Source organism: Centruroides sculpturatus, unplaced genomic scaffold, assembly GCF_000671375.1.
Source record: "Centruroides sculpturatus isolate CEXI.00-Female unplaced genomic scaffold, Cexi_2.0 scaffold428, whole genome shotgun sequence".
NCBI lineage: Eukaryota > Metazoa > Arthropoda > Arachnida > Scorpiones > Buthidae > Centruroides > Centruroides sculpturatus.
Window position 1 is genome coordinate 563,826 of NW_019384614.1, and position 15,573 is coordinate 579,398.

General features: G+C 30.7%; 1 protein-coding gene across 1 annotated transcript in view; it reads right to left on the minus strand.

Annotated features, from left to right (window-relative positions):
* LOC111625320 (drebrin-like protein) overlaps positions 1 to 11,816 on the minus strand; it is a 37,164-nt gene extending 25,348 nt beyond the window's left edge. The window contains exons 1-3 of the mRNA XM_023368446.1: positions 11,662 to 11,816; positions 10,740 to 10,896; positions 5,623 to 5,697 (exon numbers count right to left, since the gene is read on the minus strand). Coding sequence (XP_023224214.1) covers positions 5,623 to 5,697; positions 10,740 to 10,896; positions 11,662 to 11,816 — 387 coding nt within the window. The remainder of the gene's footprint in view (positions 1 to 5,622; positions 5,698 to 10,739; positions 10,897 to 11,661) is intronic.
* Between the last annotated feature and the right edge of the window lie 3,757 nt (positions 11,817 to 15,573).

Here is a 15,573-nt window from a genome sequence, read left to right on the forward strand (position 1 = left end):
TATTAATTTTATTATTAATTTTTAAATTTTATTATTAATTTTATTTAAAAACAAAATTAAGTTTCAAAAGACATGCATTTCACTATCATATACAAACAAATTTATATTGACTAAAAATTTCACTCTCTTAAATTGAAAATTTGATTCAATGAATTGGCAAATTTTGCAACTTTTCCTGAGATCATAACAATAATCTATAGATGTGATTCAAGGCAAGAAACACTGTCAATAAGGCTCTTTCAATAAAATGTGTTAGATTTATTTATTTAAAATAATTATCATCATCAATATAGTTAACTATGTCTAAACAGAATTTTTCAATTTAACTTCTACACAAATTACAATTGATATTTCCATTCAGATTTAATAAAATAATAAAAATATAGATTTTCCTGATAAAAAACAAATTTTTAAATCTTAGAACTTTAAAAATTCAATGATTTTACTCTTTTATTCTCAGAATTTTCTTGTATTTATCAAATTTCAATTAACCAAACATTGTCAGCTTCTGAATTATTTATAAACTATAAACTAAGTAAATGATTGTTAATTTTCAATAATTATAATATAGTGTTGTTTGTTATTTGTAACATTTTGATTAGATCTTCTAATTAGGCAACTAATTACACATAATAGTAAATATTAAATAATCAATAATAAATTTTAATTTATTTAAATATTCTATTAGAATTGGAAAAACTAATTAATAAAGTCATTTTACAAGGCTATACAACCATTCTTCACTGTATGATCTTCCTGTTTAACAGCTGCTTGGACTTACAATCAGCTCTCTCACCCTTTCTTAATCTTAGTCTAGTTCTTGTAGACAGTATTCACTACACAAAGCAAATGCTTCAAGTAGTGAATACTGACCAAGACCATGTATATCATTTATTAATTTTTATCTTATTGTGCATTCCATTTGAAGAGTTCAATGACTAAAATATTAATCTGAGTATCCTTTTTTATGAGTGAACTTTAATTTTTTTTGGGTACATCATTTTTATAATTTTTGTTGATTGTACTTTAATACTTTCTGTAACTGCACTATCACAACAACAAACATGGAACTATTAATTATGCCATAGAAAATATTTACTAATCTAATGTTTTTTGTTCCTTTTCATTGACCTTTATCAGGAAATACATACAATTTAAAATTTCATAAGAAAGAACAAAGCTATCCATATTCTAACAATGATTTTTACAAGATTCCATTTTTGGTATAATACAAATTTAAAAATGCACATGTCGGTTATTTTTATGTATTTTATAATATCATACAATGCATGACAAAATCAATAAATATATAAAATGTCTATTACCCATAGTTAAAAAAAACCCATGTATAGATACACTCTAAATCAGTGGTTCTCAAAGTATGTGACAGGGTGCACTGGTGCACCCTATGGTATTCCAGAGAAATATGTGCACAGATATAAAAATAAATATAGTTATTCTATTATACCATTTCATTACGGAAATACTGCTCTTTTGTTAACACATCATTATTATATTTATTAACACATGATTATATTATTTTTAGATAAATACACCCAAGTAAAATGGATAGATTTCTCAAAAAGAAGAGTGATATTGAAGAATCTGATTCTGGAAACGAGCAAAAGTTAAATGCAAGTAAGAAAGCAAAATCATGGCCTACTCACAAATATAATGAAAATTGTTTAATCTTTTGTTTCACTTGGACTGGAAGTGAAGATCATCCTTTACTGCTATGTTTAGTTTGTGGATGTAAAATGGCAAATGAATCATTGCTTCCTAGTAAATTGAGTAAACATTTTAAAACTATACACTGTAATTTACAAGATAAATCTGCAAGATTTTTCAAGAGATTGTCTGAACAGCAAACAAAAGCAGCAAATTCTTTTAAAAGTATAATGACTATTTCTGATAAACCTCAAATCACTTCTTATGAAGTCTCAGAACTGATATAAAAAAATATGAAAGCCCATACTTTAGGTGAGTCACTTATTTTGCCTGCATGCAAAAAAATGGTAATGACAATGCTAGGAAATGAAGCAGCAATGAAAATAAACAAGATTCCTCTGTCCAACGATACAGTTCACAAACGTATCATAGAAATGTCTTCTGATATCGAGAAAAATGTATGCAGTAACAAGCTTCATTATTCAAATTTTGCATTGCAAGTTGATAAGTCAACAGACATTACCAATACGGCAGAACTCTTAGCATTCGTCCATTTTATTAATGAAGATCAAATAGTAAATCAGTTTAGTTTTTGCAAAGAATTAAGTGTGTCTACAAAAGGTGAAGATATTTTTAACATTTTGAATAACTATCTTGATAAATGGCAGTTAACATTGAAGTCACGTGTAGGCATTTGCCCCTTCCATGGTAGGTTGTGTTAAGGGTCTTACATCTTTGTAAAAAAAAAAACAAAATGAAAATGTTATCGTAACTCACTGCTTTCTTCATAGGGAAGCCTTGATGGCAAAAACATTGGAAGAAAAATAAAAAAAGTTTTAGATCAAGTTGTTCATATGGTAAACTTTATTAAAACAAGACCTGTCAAATCACATTTATTCGAAAAGCTTTGTATTGATATGGATTCACAACACAGACGGTTGCTTTTATACACTGAGGTGAGGTGGTTGTCAAGGGGAAAAGTACTTACCCGTGTACACAAGCTACGACATGAACTTATTGTGTTTTTTGAAGAGATGAAACAGTTACCTTTTTGTAACCTCCTTTGGTGTGAATTTTGGATTGTGAGGTTACAGTATTGGCCAATATATTTCAGCAGCTCAATATTTTAAATACTAGTGAGGTTGTGGCCGAAGTTTCCAACACAAAAACGTGAACATTTCCTGTAGCCTAGAAGTTTGACAATGGCATTTGGAATGTCAGTGGAATCATGCTTGACATTCTAAATGCCATTGCCAAACTTCTAGGCTTACAAGATGGTGGCACTAAACATGAAAACTTTAGCCGCAACCTCTCTATTAACAGAAGAAGAACTGGTAGCTATATCCACTGATTGTGGACTGATGATTAAATATAAGGAATTGTCTCTTGAAGCCTATTGGATTTCTATAAAAGAAGACTATTGGCAATATCTAAAAAAGCTTTGAACATTTTACTACAATTTTCAATATCCTATTTATGTAAATTAGGATTTTCTACACTGAACACAATTAAGAGTAAAAAGAGAGGAATTCTTCAATGTATTGATGAGGAATGAGAGTTTTCCTTTCAAATATATACCCAAACATTGAAGAAATCGCTAGGACACATCAGGCACATTCCTCATAAACACAAGAATGAAAAAACTTAACACATTCGTGCCAGGACCTGCCAAATTTACTAAATCTTATTAAGAATGTATCTATATACATAAAAAGATAACTTTTTTTGTCGTTTTTTTTATTTTTTAATCCTTCTTTTTTACGAATTCTAAAAAGCATAACTCAAAAAAAAAATGTAACATAAAAATGTTTTTTTAATGTCAGAATAAATTTAATCTTGTCATTTTTGTTTTGTTTTATTACCATAAAAGCATTCTTGGACTTTATACACTTTTGCTTTAATATTTGTCTTAATTCTTATAACATATACGTTAAATATCGCTTGACAAACATTTTCGAGCGTTCTGTTTGCTCTTCTTCAGGTCAACTGAAAGAATTCCCCGGACGGAGTGTATATTATTCTTCTCTAGGATTGGGTGTCGGTTCTGAGGGGGTGGGTCGCTTCTGGCATGTGCGGCCGTGCGGCGGGGGGAAGCAGCGGATTGGCGTCCAATAGTTATAACATATTTCTCAGAAATTTGTATATGGTACACCTACAATTATTTGTAGGATTTTAAATGCACCCAGACTTCAAAAAGTTTGAGAACTACTGATCTAAATTACTTTTCATATTGGATTGAGCCATAAATAAGTTTCGTTTTCTAAACTGAAATTTATTTGCCAATAAAATGTACGACAATAGACTTTAATCTAACACATATTCACCATCATTATTAATGACTTCTTGCCATTTTTCAGGCAACTTGTCAATTCCCCTTGCATAAAATTCTGGTGGTTTCGAATAAAAAAACTCCTGGACAAACTCCTGAACCTGGTCATCATTTTGGAAGCATTGCCCTTGTAAAGCATTCTGCAGTGCCTGAAAAAGATGGAAATCTGTTGGTGCTAGGTCTGGTGAATATGGTGAATGAGATAAAACAGACCAGTCAAACTCCAAAATTTTTTCTGTGTAATCTTCGCTGTATGTGACCTTGCATTGTCATGCAATAAGGTGATCATTTTTCTGTTAACAAGTGCAGAATGCTTTTCATGAAGTTTTAGCCAAAGTTGCTCTAACTGTTGTATGTATACATTTGCAGTAACAGTTTCATTGTGTGGCAACAACTCAAAATGGATAATTCCTCAACAATCCTACCTTACACAACAAAATTTTTCTTCCATGTATACTGGCTTAGGGTCTGATTGTGGCTGATCATCTTTGTCAACCCATTGACTTTTTCAAATGACATTTTTGTATATGATTCACTTTTCATCTCCCATAACAATTTTAGTCAAAAAAGATTCCTGTTTTTGCCAAGAAAGCAAGGTAGCAGCTATTGACCTTCTGTCAGCCTTATCCCAGCTTGCTCACTTTTCCTAGTTTTTGGAGGTGACAATTGATGGTTGATTGCAATGTGTGCAGCTTCTCTGCTAACTCCCTCGTTTGCCGTGGATTCTGCTCAATCAGAACCTTTAAAAGTCATTGTCAAAGTCTGAGGAGCGGCCTGGTCTTTCTTCATCTTTTAAGGACAAATTACCAGAACGAAATTTTGTAAACACCTTTGAATGGCTCTGTCTGAAATTACACCACTGCTGTAGACATTGCAAATCTCTTTTGCTGTTTCTGTAGCATTATTGCTGAGTTTAAACTCCCACAATATGATATGGTGTACATGCACTTTCAAATGTTCCATTTTAAACGAATTCAAAAACAGTTTATTACATTACTGACCCTCCAGTGCTAAAATTTACATTTACAGACTATTTGCTAATAGCCACTAATAAAACTCAGTTGAAGCAACACTTCTGGCAAGTATTTGACAGTCATTTACACCTACTCGCTAACAGAAATTATTTATGATTCAACCCAATAAAAATATGTAAAAATAACCAACACATGCATTTTTAAATTTGTATTATTCCAAAAATGAAATCTTGTAAAAACTGTTTTTAGAATAAGGGCAACTTTGTTCTTTCTTGTGAAATTTTAAATTGTATGTATTTTCTGATAAAGGTCAATGAAAAGGACCGAAAAACATTAGATTAGTAAATATTTTTTACTGCATAATTAATGGATCCATGTTTGTTATTTTTATTGATTGTATTTTTATGTTCTGTAATATGTAAGAGATGTAAATTATCAAGTCAACATTTCCTTTTGATCTTTCTTTATCTAGAATAAAAAAAAAGGATTAAGTTCCTTGTTTAACAACCAATTTGCTTAATGACCTAGTTATAGGAACAGAACTTGGTCATTAAATGAAGAGTGATTGTATTCCATAAAAATTGAAAAATCTTTTTATGTAAAAGCCTAAAATTTTTTTAGGAAATTTGGAATAACAACAAATTTTTTTACCTTAAAGAAGTTTACAACATCAACAACATGATTGGCACAACTTCCTTTTCTGGATAAAGGTGCACCTTCACCTTGCTAGAAATAAAAACTCTAAATTTTAATAAATTTTATTCAATAAAATCAAATCATAAAACAAAAAATACTTATTTTAATGTAATTTGATATGTAAATTCAAAGTAACTTAAACAAAGTAAGTAAATATTATCAGATTTCTTCTGAATGGTTATAATTTATAAGTTACAAAAGAATTCATTTATTTCAAAATTTGATTTAGAAGTAAGTAGTCAACCTCTCATAAACATTTTAAAATTAACTTTTAGAATAGCTAGAAGAAAAGGTCAACCCAAAATGATAAAACTCAATTCTGCAAAGCAAACAGTTACCATTACCAAGTTACACAACAATGGTTCCAAACCAATCTTTACTTTCAAACAATACATAATTTTTAGAATCACAGAACTATACTCTTAATGATCTTAAATTATTAATGACTAGCTGTGTCTGCGGTTCACCCATGTGGAATTCAGTTTGTGACTATAACAGTATCAGTTAGATATCTTTTTATTTATATGAATGTTTTAGGAATGCATATGGGACAAAAGATATTCATTATTTTAAGTGACAACAAATAGGCAAATGTTCAGCACAAGTTCAGACACATGCACTGTGTATCTCGCCAACCACGCGACTGTGCTGTGCAGTTACCTATCTCATATACATACACGATTTGCTCCTTGCCACCCGCTGACACCAAAAATATAATGCTTACCTAGATGATATCTTTTAATTCGTATGAATGTTTAATGGAAAAATAATATAAGCCTATGTCCACCATGAAGGTCCATTCTAAATATTGGTGAAAGAATTTTTGAAATTAGATGAGTAGTTTCGGAGATTACCTCCTACATCCAAACTTACAAACTTTACCTCTTTATAATATTAGTATAGAAATATAGATTAAATTATAAATGTTATTACAATAAATAAAAACTTGATTTGAAAATTTCACACCTAAATTTAGGCCTACATACAGATTTCAATGGTGAATAGGGACCAAAATGTGTGTAGTTTAAATGAATTCACTTAAAGCAGGGACATAAAATCAAATAAAAATAAGATTTAATTGGGCTCTTACATAAATATTAAATATTTATTTTATTGTGACAAGTATTTATATACAATGTATGTTATACAGTAAAATATAAAATAACTTTGCTTTATACAGACACTACAGTGACTTTTTTCAAAACACTTGGCAGATTATTCATCTCTATTCAGTTGGCAACTGAATAAAGAGATGTATAATATGCCAAGTGTTTTGAAAAAAGTCACTGTAGTGTGTCTGTATAAAGCACAGCAAACTACAACACAATTTCATCAGAATCAAATAAAATAACTTAATTTATAGTTATTTATTCTTATATTTATATAAAGCACAGTCAAATACCTATGTTAAATAAAAAATGTTGAAAGTCAAACATTTAGGTTTATTGAGATTAACACTAATGAAAGATGTTCAAAGGAGGAAGGGAAAAAGACAGGAAAGTAGTGAAATCATCCTCTCCAATAATGTCTTCATCTTTAATCTTGAAATGTGTGTAAACACCAGAAGAACCTGGCTGAGACTCAATCTTTCTTGACTGATGACTCCTTTAAAAAGGAATGGAGGAGGATCCTCTTTCCCCATATGTAATTTTCCTGATAGCATGATAACTTTTTGTTTCACATTCCACTATAATGAAGTAGATTGTTTTCAATGAAATAATCTATCAAGTCAAAAGTTTTGTATAGGCCTTGTACTATTAACTCTTTCTCTCTCCCCTTTTTTATGATTTAGTCTGTCACTCTCAGTTTCTCTGCCTCCTACTATATGTTAATGTAATTATGCTAGCTGCTCATTTATTAAAAGCAAAGCAAAAGATTTCAGCAAATCTTAATTTTCTTCAACTTTTGGAAATCCTACACTTCTTGCATAAGTGTTACAATTACAAAATCAGTGTTCATTTCATTAACATCAAATGTTTCAAATGAATACACAGCATCTTTTATAAATAATCCATATAAATTTTTCCAATACATTCATTAAATAAGGAGTAAAAATCTGCCAAGCTTTGCCAAAAATTTTAACATTATTCAAAACATTAAATTGCTTCCAAAATGCTTCTGCAATATTTCCATTTAGCTATAACTGTTTCTTCATCAATTTCTTAAAGTGAGACTAAAACAGTGAACTTCAATTTATTTATGGCAAGTTGGCAACATTGACAACTCATCATAAATAAAATCTGTATTATTTCAAGTGGTTTTCTGTTCATCATCTATATTTGTTATATACTTTTCATAGACTCATGTGTAGAAAATTTTTATGTATAATTCTTTAATTGTTCAACCATAGAAGTGCAGGGATGTGACTAGTGAATATTTGAATAATAAGGACCACCTATGTTCATATAACAATAACTTATATTTTAATTTAATGGCTTTTTAGTAATATAATTAAATTTACATGACTACAATCTTTCATTTATTTGTTAATAGAAACTCTCTTTCAGACAGACTAACAGTCTTTCTCAAAAATAGTTGTTAGTTCTGAACAATCATTTAAGTCTTTAATTCCATTTTCTTCAAGCCAAATGCATACAATGTTGAGTCTATGAAACAAAGCATAGTTATGCTGGAATATGTTATATAAAATTTCATTTTCTTTAAATTGATAATGTATGAGTAATGAGTTATCTAAACTAAATGTATAACACAGCACTGAAGATGTTTATTATTATAAATACAGGGTTCTTATTCAAATTTGTTTAACTTTCACAACTTTCCCTGACCCTCATGTCTCTTACAGTATGGCACATTGACAAAATAAAACAGCACTTGACTTACTATGCACATACACTATTGCTTCTTCATCTTTTTAATTAGTTAAAGAAGCACAATAGTGTATTTTTCTAATTAACAGTTACATATTTTTATAATCACTGAATTATTAAAATTAAAAATCAAATGTTTTATTATGATACATTAAAGTAGTTTATCTTGTTATTAATCCATAAATCTACATGGCTTTGAAAAAAAGCAATTATTTCTTAAATTTATTCCTTAATAAATTTCTTGAACTTTATAAAATATTAATAAACTGGAAAAAAATCAAAAATTATTTTTTATGCAAACAAAATCATTAAAATAATAAATGATAAATAATATAATTTAAATTAAAATTATTTATCATTTTTCATACTTTGTTATCATTTTTTTAGCATTTCATTAACACCTGTCCTCAAATTGAGAGTGTAAATGGTAATTATGAGAAATTCAGAGAGAGTTAAAATACTCAAAGAAATAACATCTGAATGCAGTTTACAGCAAACAAGTAAAGAATATAGAGTTAAAATATTTCAAAAAAATTTCAATGTTAAATTATTAAAAGTATTACAGACTTTTTTCTCAAATTCATAATACTACATAATTAATAAAGCTGTTTTAAAATTTAAAAATGACAATTGATATTGCTATATGTTATATTTGGGACTTAGTTTGATTCCCTGGCATATTACAATGTCCTCTTTCCTGTTGCATTTTGTAATTCTTCACCTAAACAATCAATGTTAATTTTTAAAATTAATCTGCACTATCAGTAAAAGAAGTAAAAGTCTGTAATAATTGTCTGAACATTAAACAAAATATTTAAATTTTAATGTGTGTTTTAATAAAGGTAAATATTACCAGAAACATTTTTTATTAATTTGCACAATGTAATTAATATGCTTGTTTTTATTCTATAAACTCAAGGATTCCAGTCACATATTTGCACACCCTGTAAATAACCTGAAACAAAAATATAATACCTTCTTCTAACTTTGTTGCTGGAACAATGTATTGTGATAAATAGCTGATATAATGCCAGTAAAAGCATTTTCAAAACCCAACATTGATTAGTGAACTTGAACACTGTATACTTATCACTCTAAGATTTTTTCCATTGCTCTAGAGTCCAAATAGATGCAGAATCACTAAAAACAATATCTGATATTTTTCTGTTATGATGTACGAGTTTAAAAATTGAAGCGTCATTATAAACAACTACAATTAAAAAATTGAGTTGTTTATACATGTACTTATAGACAAAAGAAAAAAAAAATAAGGTTTGATGACCAGTGATCTACATGGTTAAAGTATGAAACCATAACTAATCCATTGATCTGGAAAATGCCTAATGAAAGACTTGTGCATAAGTGAACTCCAGTATGGCAAAATACTGTCTAGCTGAAAATACATCATATCTCAAGTTCTTGGATTGTAGAGAGAAAAAGTTTACCACCATGTTTAGGTAAATGTAAGAAAAATAAAATTTGATACAGAAATTATACTTTTACTCTGAGTATTAGAATTCAACAGATTAGTAGTTATTCTTTATCATGATGTAGAATAATTAATAATCTGTTAAATTCTCATATTTGGAGAATATCCCCTTTATACTTTGAAATAAAGTTATAAATACAGTAGAGTGTCATTTATCCGAATCAATTGGTGACTGGAATTGTTCGGATAACTTATTTTTCAAATAACCGATTATGTACGAAAAAATATATTAACCTATCCCATGTTAAAATTTTTCTCTGTTGCGTGTCGCTTTGGCATTGAATTTTCATTGATGTTAAGCCTAATGTAAACTTTTTAAAATAATAATCGTGACTATTGTATCATTAAAAATTATTTCTTTATTTTTTACAAACAAAATAAATAAATTAAAAAATATAAAAACAAAAAAAATTATACTTTAGAAGTTAATTTAGTATCAAAAACGTTCGATTCAACACGACACCCAGTCCTCAGAAAAACACCACACAAAAGTGCCAGTGCTGCCAGCTAAAACACATATACCAACAAAAAAATATTAAATATAGCCAAAGATTGCAGTGCCACAGCACTAGCGAAAATTTAAATTTGCTGACTGGAATGCTTTCGGTTAACCAATGTTTCAGATAACCGGCTTTCGGATAAATGAGGCTCTACTGTAATGGATTAATAAAAATATTTTCTTTAGTTGTCATCAATTTTGCTGTCATTTCAAAATGTAAAAATATTAAATAATGTTCTTAAATAATGTTACTTACCCAATTAATCAAAACAAATTTTGGTAAACTTGTATTCTGATCTATTACTTTGCAAAAAGCATACATAACTTTTCCACTGTTAAGCTCATCAATAAGTTCTTCTAAACCACCATCTAAATAAACAATATAAACAAATATTATCAATATAATAAATCTAGTCATAAAAATTTGACATGATAAATAAGTAATTTTTAAAATTAAAATTCTAATTTTTAGAAATGTCACCTGAAAATATATAAAATAAACACTATGTATTAATAAATATATAAAAACAGCAAATAATAATATTTTTCGATATAAATGTTATAAATAATCTTCCATATTCCTATCTTATATGAGTGCTCAAAAGTTTAGCTAACCAGAAGTACATAAATTTAATATTTTGTATTTTATTCGTGATGTTTTTACTTATAAAGTGAATTTTTGCACAATAAAAACATGAATTATGTGTCTGTAAAGTATGTAAAGTGTTGTTTGAAGATATGAATACTATTTTTAAACGATTATAAGAAAAGTTTAATACTTATAAAAAAAACTAAAAGTATGCAAAAGCATAGCATCTTTACTCTTACGTAGCATAAGCCAGGGATGGGCACCCACGGCCCACATTGCATAAAATATGAATAAATATATCAATTTCCCAGCTTAAGGCACAGCAATGAATTCAAATGTTATTTTCTACAACTTCTGTATGTGAATAGTTTTTCCACAATGAATTTAGTAAAAATTAAAATAAGAAATCGCCTAACAGACACATCAAAACTAATTTAAAACTAGCAGTGACTAATATTTAATCAAATATTTCTGATATATTACGTTTACATCACTTCCAGAAGCTAAATTAAGTACGTGGGGGGGGAAAACTTTAAAAACTTTATTTATTAACTTTTTTACAAAATTTCTTCAGTCACCTTCAAAGTACTCTCCATTAAATGCGATGCACTTGTGAAATCTTTTTCCCCAATGTTTGAAGCATCTCTGGAACTCTTCAACCTTGATATCGTCCAATGCCCTTAGCAAAGCTGTTTTTACTGCCTCCACATCATCAAAACGTTTCCCTTTTAGATTTTTCTTCATTCTTGGAAACAGAAAAAAGTCACACGGGGCTAGGTCTGGTGAATACGGAGAGTAGGGAATGACAGGCCATCCCCGAGAGGCCAAATAGTGGGTCACTCATAAGGCCGTGTGTGCAGGGGCGTTGTCGTGATGAAGGAACCAGTCACCTGCTTGCCAAAGTTCCGGACGTTTCCTTCGCACATCCTCTCGCAGACATCTTAACACTTTTTTGGCAGATTTTTTCAACGTTTTCATCATTTTTAGATGTTGAAGAACACCCAGAACTTCGCAGGCAGAACAAAATAACAGTAAAAGAAACACAACACTATGCTCAAACATAAACCTACAAACTGACACCGTTTGCACAGCTGTTTTGTGAAGGTCTCTACTAACCCCATGTAACTGGAGAACTCTCTACTACGTCTACAAATGCACTTTCAGTTCGGTTATTTTGGGTCCTCCCTCGTATACCTACGCTATATACAGTGGTTGATTGGCTAATGAACATAATCAGTTCCAAGACTTTGTTCGCTATCTGAGTTGTTCATTAACCAATTATTGATTTACCATCGACTTTGGAGTTCCCAATCTGGAGACCCCAAAAATAAAAAATATATACTTTTTACTACGTTTATTTATATATAATAATAAAAACACATATATATGCAGTCTTGCATTTTTATTAGTCATATTTTTTCTGTTTGTGGGAGTTAAAGAATCTGTCTAATGTCGATCGCTTCTCTCTCTTTTTTGGGATTTTTCAGAAGTAATTAAAAGCATTGTAATTGTAGAGATCCTCAAGCCTATTAACCTCAACCTGGTTTGGATACCATTCTAAAACCATTGTTTTGACATCCTCCCACTTCTTCAAAAATCTTTAGTAGTTAATGTCAGCACTGGTCCTCTTTTGTCTTCTTATTTTTCAGAAGAAAACATATCTCGCTGAATTTCTTGGTGTTCTTCATTTAAGAGTCCTTGGAGTTTTTCTGTCATCAGATCAGTTTCCATTATGAGCTCTTCAATGTCATCTTCATTCACCTCCAATTCAAGATCTCTAGCAGTTGTCACAATTTCGGGATAATCATCTGAGTCTCCCTGAATGCAGGAGGGACACAGCTTTTGTCAAGCAGAATTCAACTGTCGTTAAGTGACTTCTGACCATGCCTTTTGAATGAGCCGGATAACTTCAAGAATATCAAATTTTTCTTTCCAGAATGTTTTTAATGTCATCATTGAGAACTGGAATGCTTTAAAACACCAACAAAACAGTGCTTGAATATACAATTTCTTGAAATCTGCAATAGCATCCTGATCCATTGGCTAAACTGAAAAAGTGGTATTCAGAGGCAGAAACTGAACTGTCAGCCAGGGAAATCTTCCAGTAAATTATCTTCAAGGTTTTTTGGGTGTCCTGGTGCATTGTCCAATAGCAACAGTGCTTTCAATGCCCTTGTACACACTTGACAAACATTTATCTCTGGTAATGTTTAAATTTTGGAAACAAATGTTTTTGGCCTCACCTGAGGTCTACTTCAAGTTAAATTGGAAAATGGAATTCCAAACTTAGAATGACTTTTTTGGAACAACTTCAACTGCTGAGTTTTAAAATAAATTGGAACATATGCGCATGCTATGGAGTGTTGGCGACTTCTTGCTCTTTTCATATGTAGCATCATGCATATGATAGCGCATTGCCGTCTTTAGAGTTTATACATCTTCCCGTCTGTTCCTGAAATTTAAGCATTACCGAAGATAAAGATTTGTCGAGTGTGTACGAGGGTGTTCATTAACTCTGGTAATTAGGTTAGAAGATATAGTGCTTTCAATGGCAATTCATTGGTCTGAAGGTAATCCTTGATGTCTAGAGCACAAACTTCAAACAGCCATTCTTTGAAAAGAGTCTGTGTGACCTATGCTCTTTTATTCGATCTTCACATCATTGGCATCTTTCTTCAATTATGGAATTTTTTTTTGAATGCTCTAAGGTTCTCAGAGTGATAGACAAGCTTCATATCACCACTAGCATTAGCTCCCAAAAGTAACATCAATCATTCTTTCATAGGTTTATGCCCAGGAATATTTTTCTCAACTTTCATGATGTAGGTATGGATTGGCATGCACTTCAAAAATTTCTCTAGCTTTCTCTTGAATGATAGTCATACTAATTGCATCTCTTTTCATTTCCCTTTCTTTTAACCAAACTAAAAGCAATCTCTTCATTTTTTCATGGATGGCACATCTTTGTTTCTCAAATGTAATTTTTGTTACTCCTTTAACTGCTTGAGTCTTCTTAATTATATCTTTCTTAGCTAAGTGCCTACTGTAGACCTATTCAAGCCATATTGCCTAGAAACATCAGACATCTTCTGCCCACTCTATACCTTGGCTATTATCTCTTGCTTGGTTTCTATGATGAGCATAGTTCTTGACACTCCACTCTTTTAGGGTTCTATAATATTATCAATTTATTTTTGAAATAAAAAGTTCAGTAAAACACTTACAAAATTCAGAGAACAGAAATCAACTAGAACACAAAAAAATTATGTAAATGTGAGACTGGGAAGCAATTCAAAATTTAGTGTTAAAAACATTAACGAATATCTGATGGGACAGTTAAACTCTCATCTTTCGAAAATAAAAACCAATACAAAACTTAATGAGTGCCCTACAGTCTCAGGAAGACTATGTGAGGCCCTGGAAATAGCCCCCCCCAAAAAAGGAAAGATATGTAAAAATTTGTTATGTTAAATCGTCAGGAAAGCAAATTATAAGTGTCGAATCGGCGACACCCGACTTTGACGTCGACGCTCATCAAAAGTTGACGGGAAAACAAAATTTTAGATATAAAAGAAGAAATTTAAAATATTAAAAGTTAAGACTCAGTTTAGAAAGCAAAACGAAACTAGATAAAAAAAATGTCTAGATGAGCGAAGGTGTCATAGTTAACAATTAAACGATCAGATTCGAAAAGATGGTGTCGGATAAACCATCTCCAACCGACCTTTTCCACGAACTTAACGAAGCTCCATTTACACCTGGAGACAGGTGGATGACCAATTGGAAAACGGTGATGTAAGATCTATCCAATTGACAAGGAGCCGATCGCAAAAATCCTATAAAAACGCAAAATTCAAGGACATCGGGACTTCCACTAAGACTTCCTCTAAGACTTTTCCACCTAGACTACCTGTTGTGTTCGTTTGTCGACAGCTGTCATGCTTTTTTTTCATCTTTTGTGTGCTGTCACTGCAGATCTCGAACTTCTCACTTGACGCAGTCACGGGGCCCCTCCAGCGTAGGACCAGATCGACACCGAAAACAACTTACGAAGACAACCCGAAGTTCTGAACTTAAGAACCTTTGCCAACAAAAATTATGTAAGCATTATCGTCCGGAATAAACGGTTTACCTTTGTAAACACTTGTCTTTGCTGCCTAAAAAAACCGCCACCCACATACGCTAAGACCTTAGACCATCCCAACGGTAGGGAATAAAAATCTCCCCCCAATCGGCGTTCTTACAACTATAAAAAATTCTTTCTTTCAGAAAGGTAAACAAAAGGCTGAAATTACAAGGGAGAGTTTCAAAGTTCAAAGGAATAATATTCAATCAGTATCAGGTTGAGCATTGTTGTTGATGTTTTCCCATGCTCTGAAAGGTTTCGAATTGTCACCTGGAGACAAGGGAAGACCAATCACTATTCATCATTTTACATCACTCCTTGTGTTTGTTCTGTGAGGTGTCTGTTATTTGAGCATGTGTTTATTGTCCAAACATA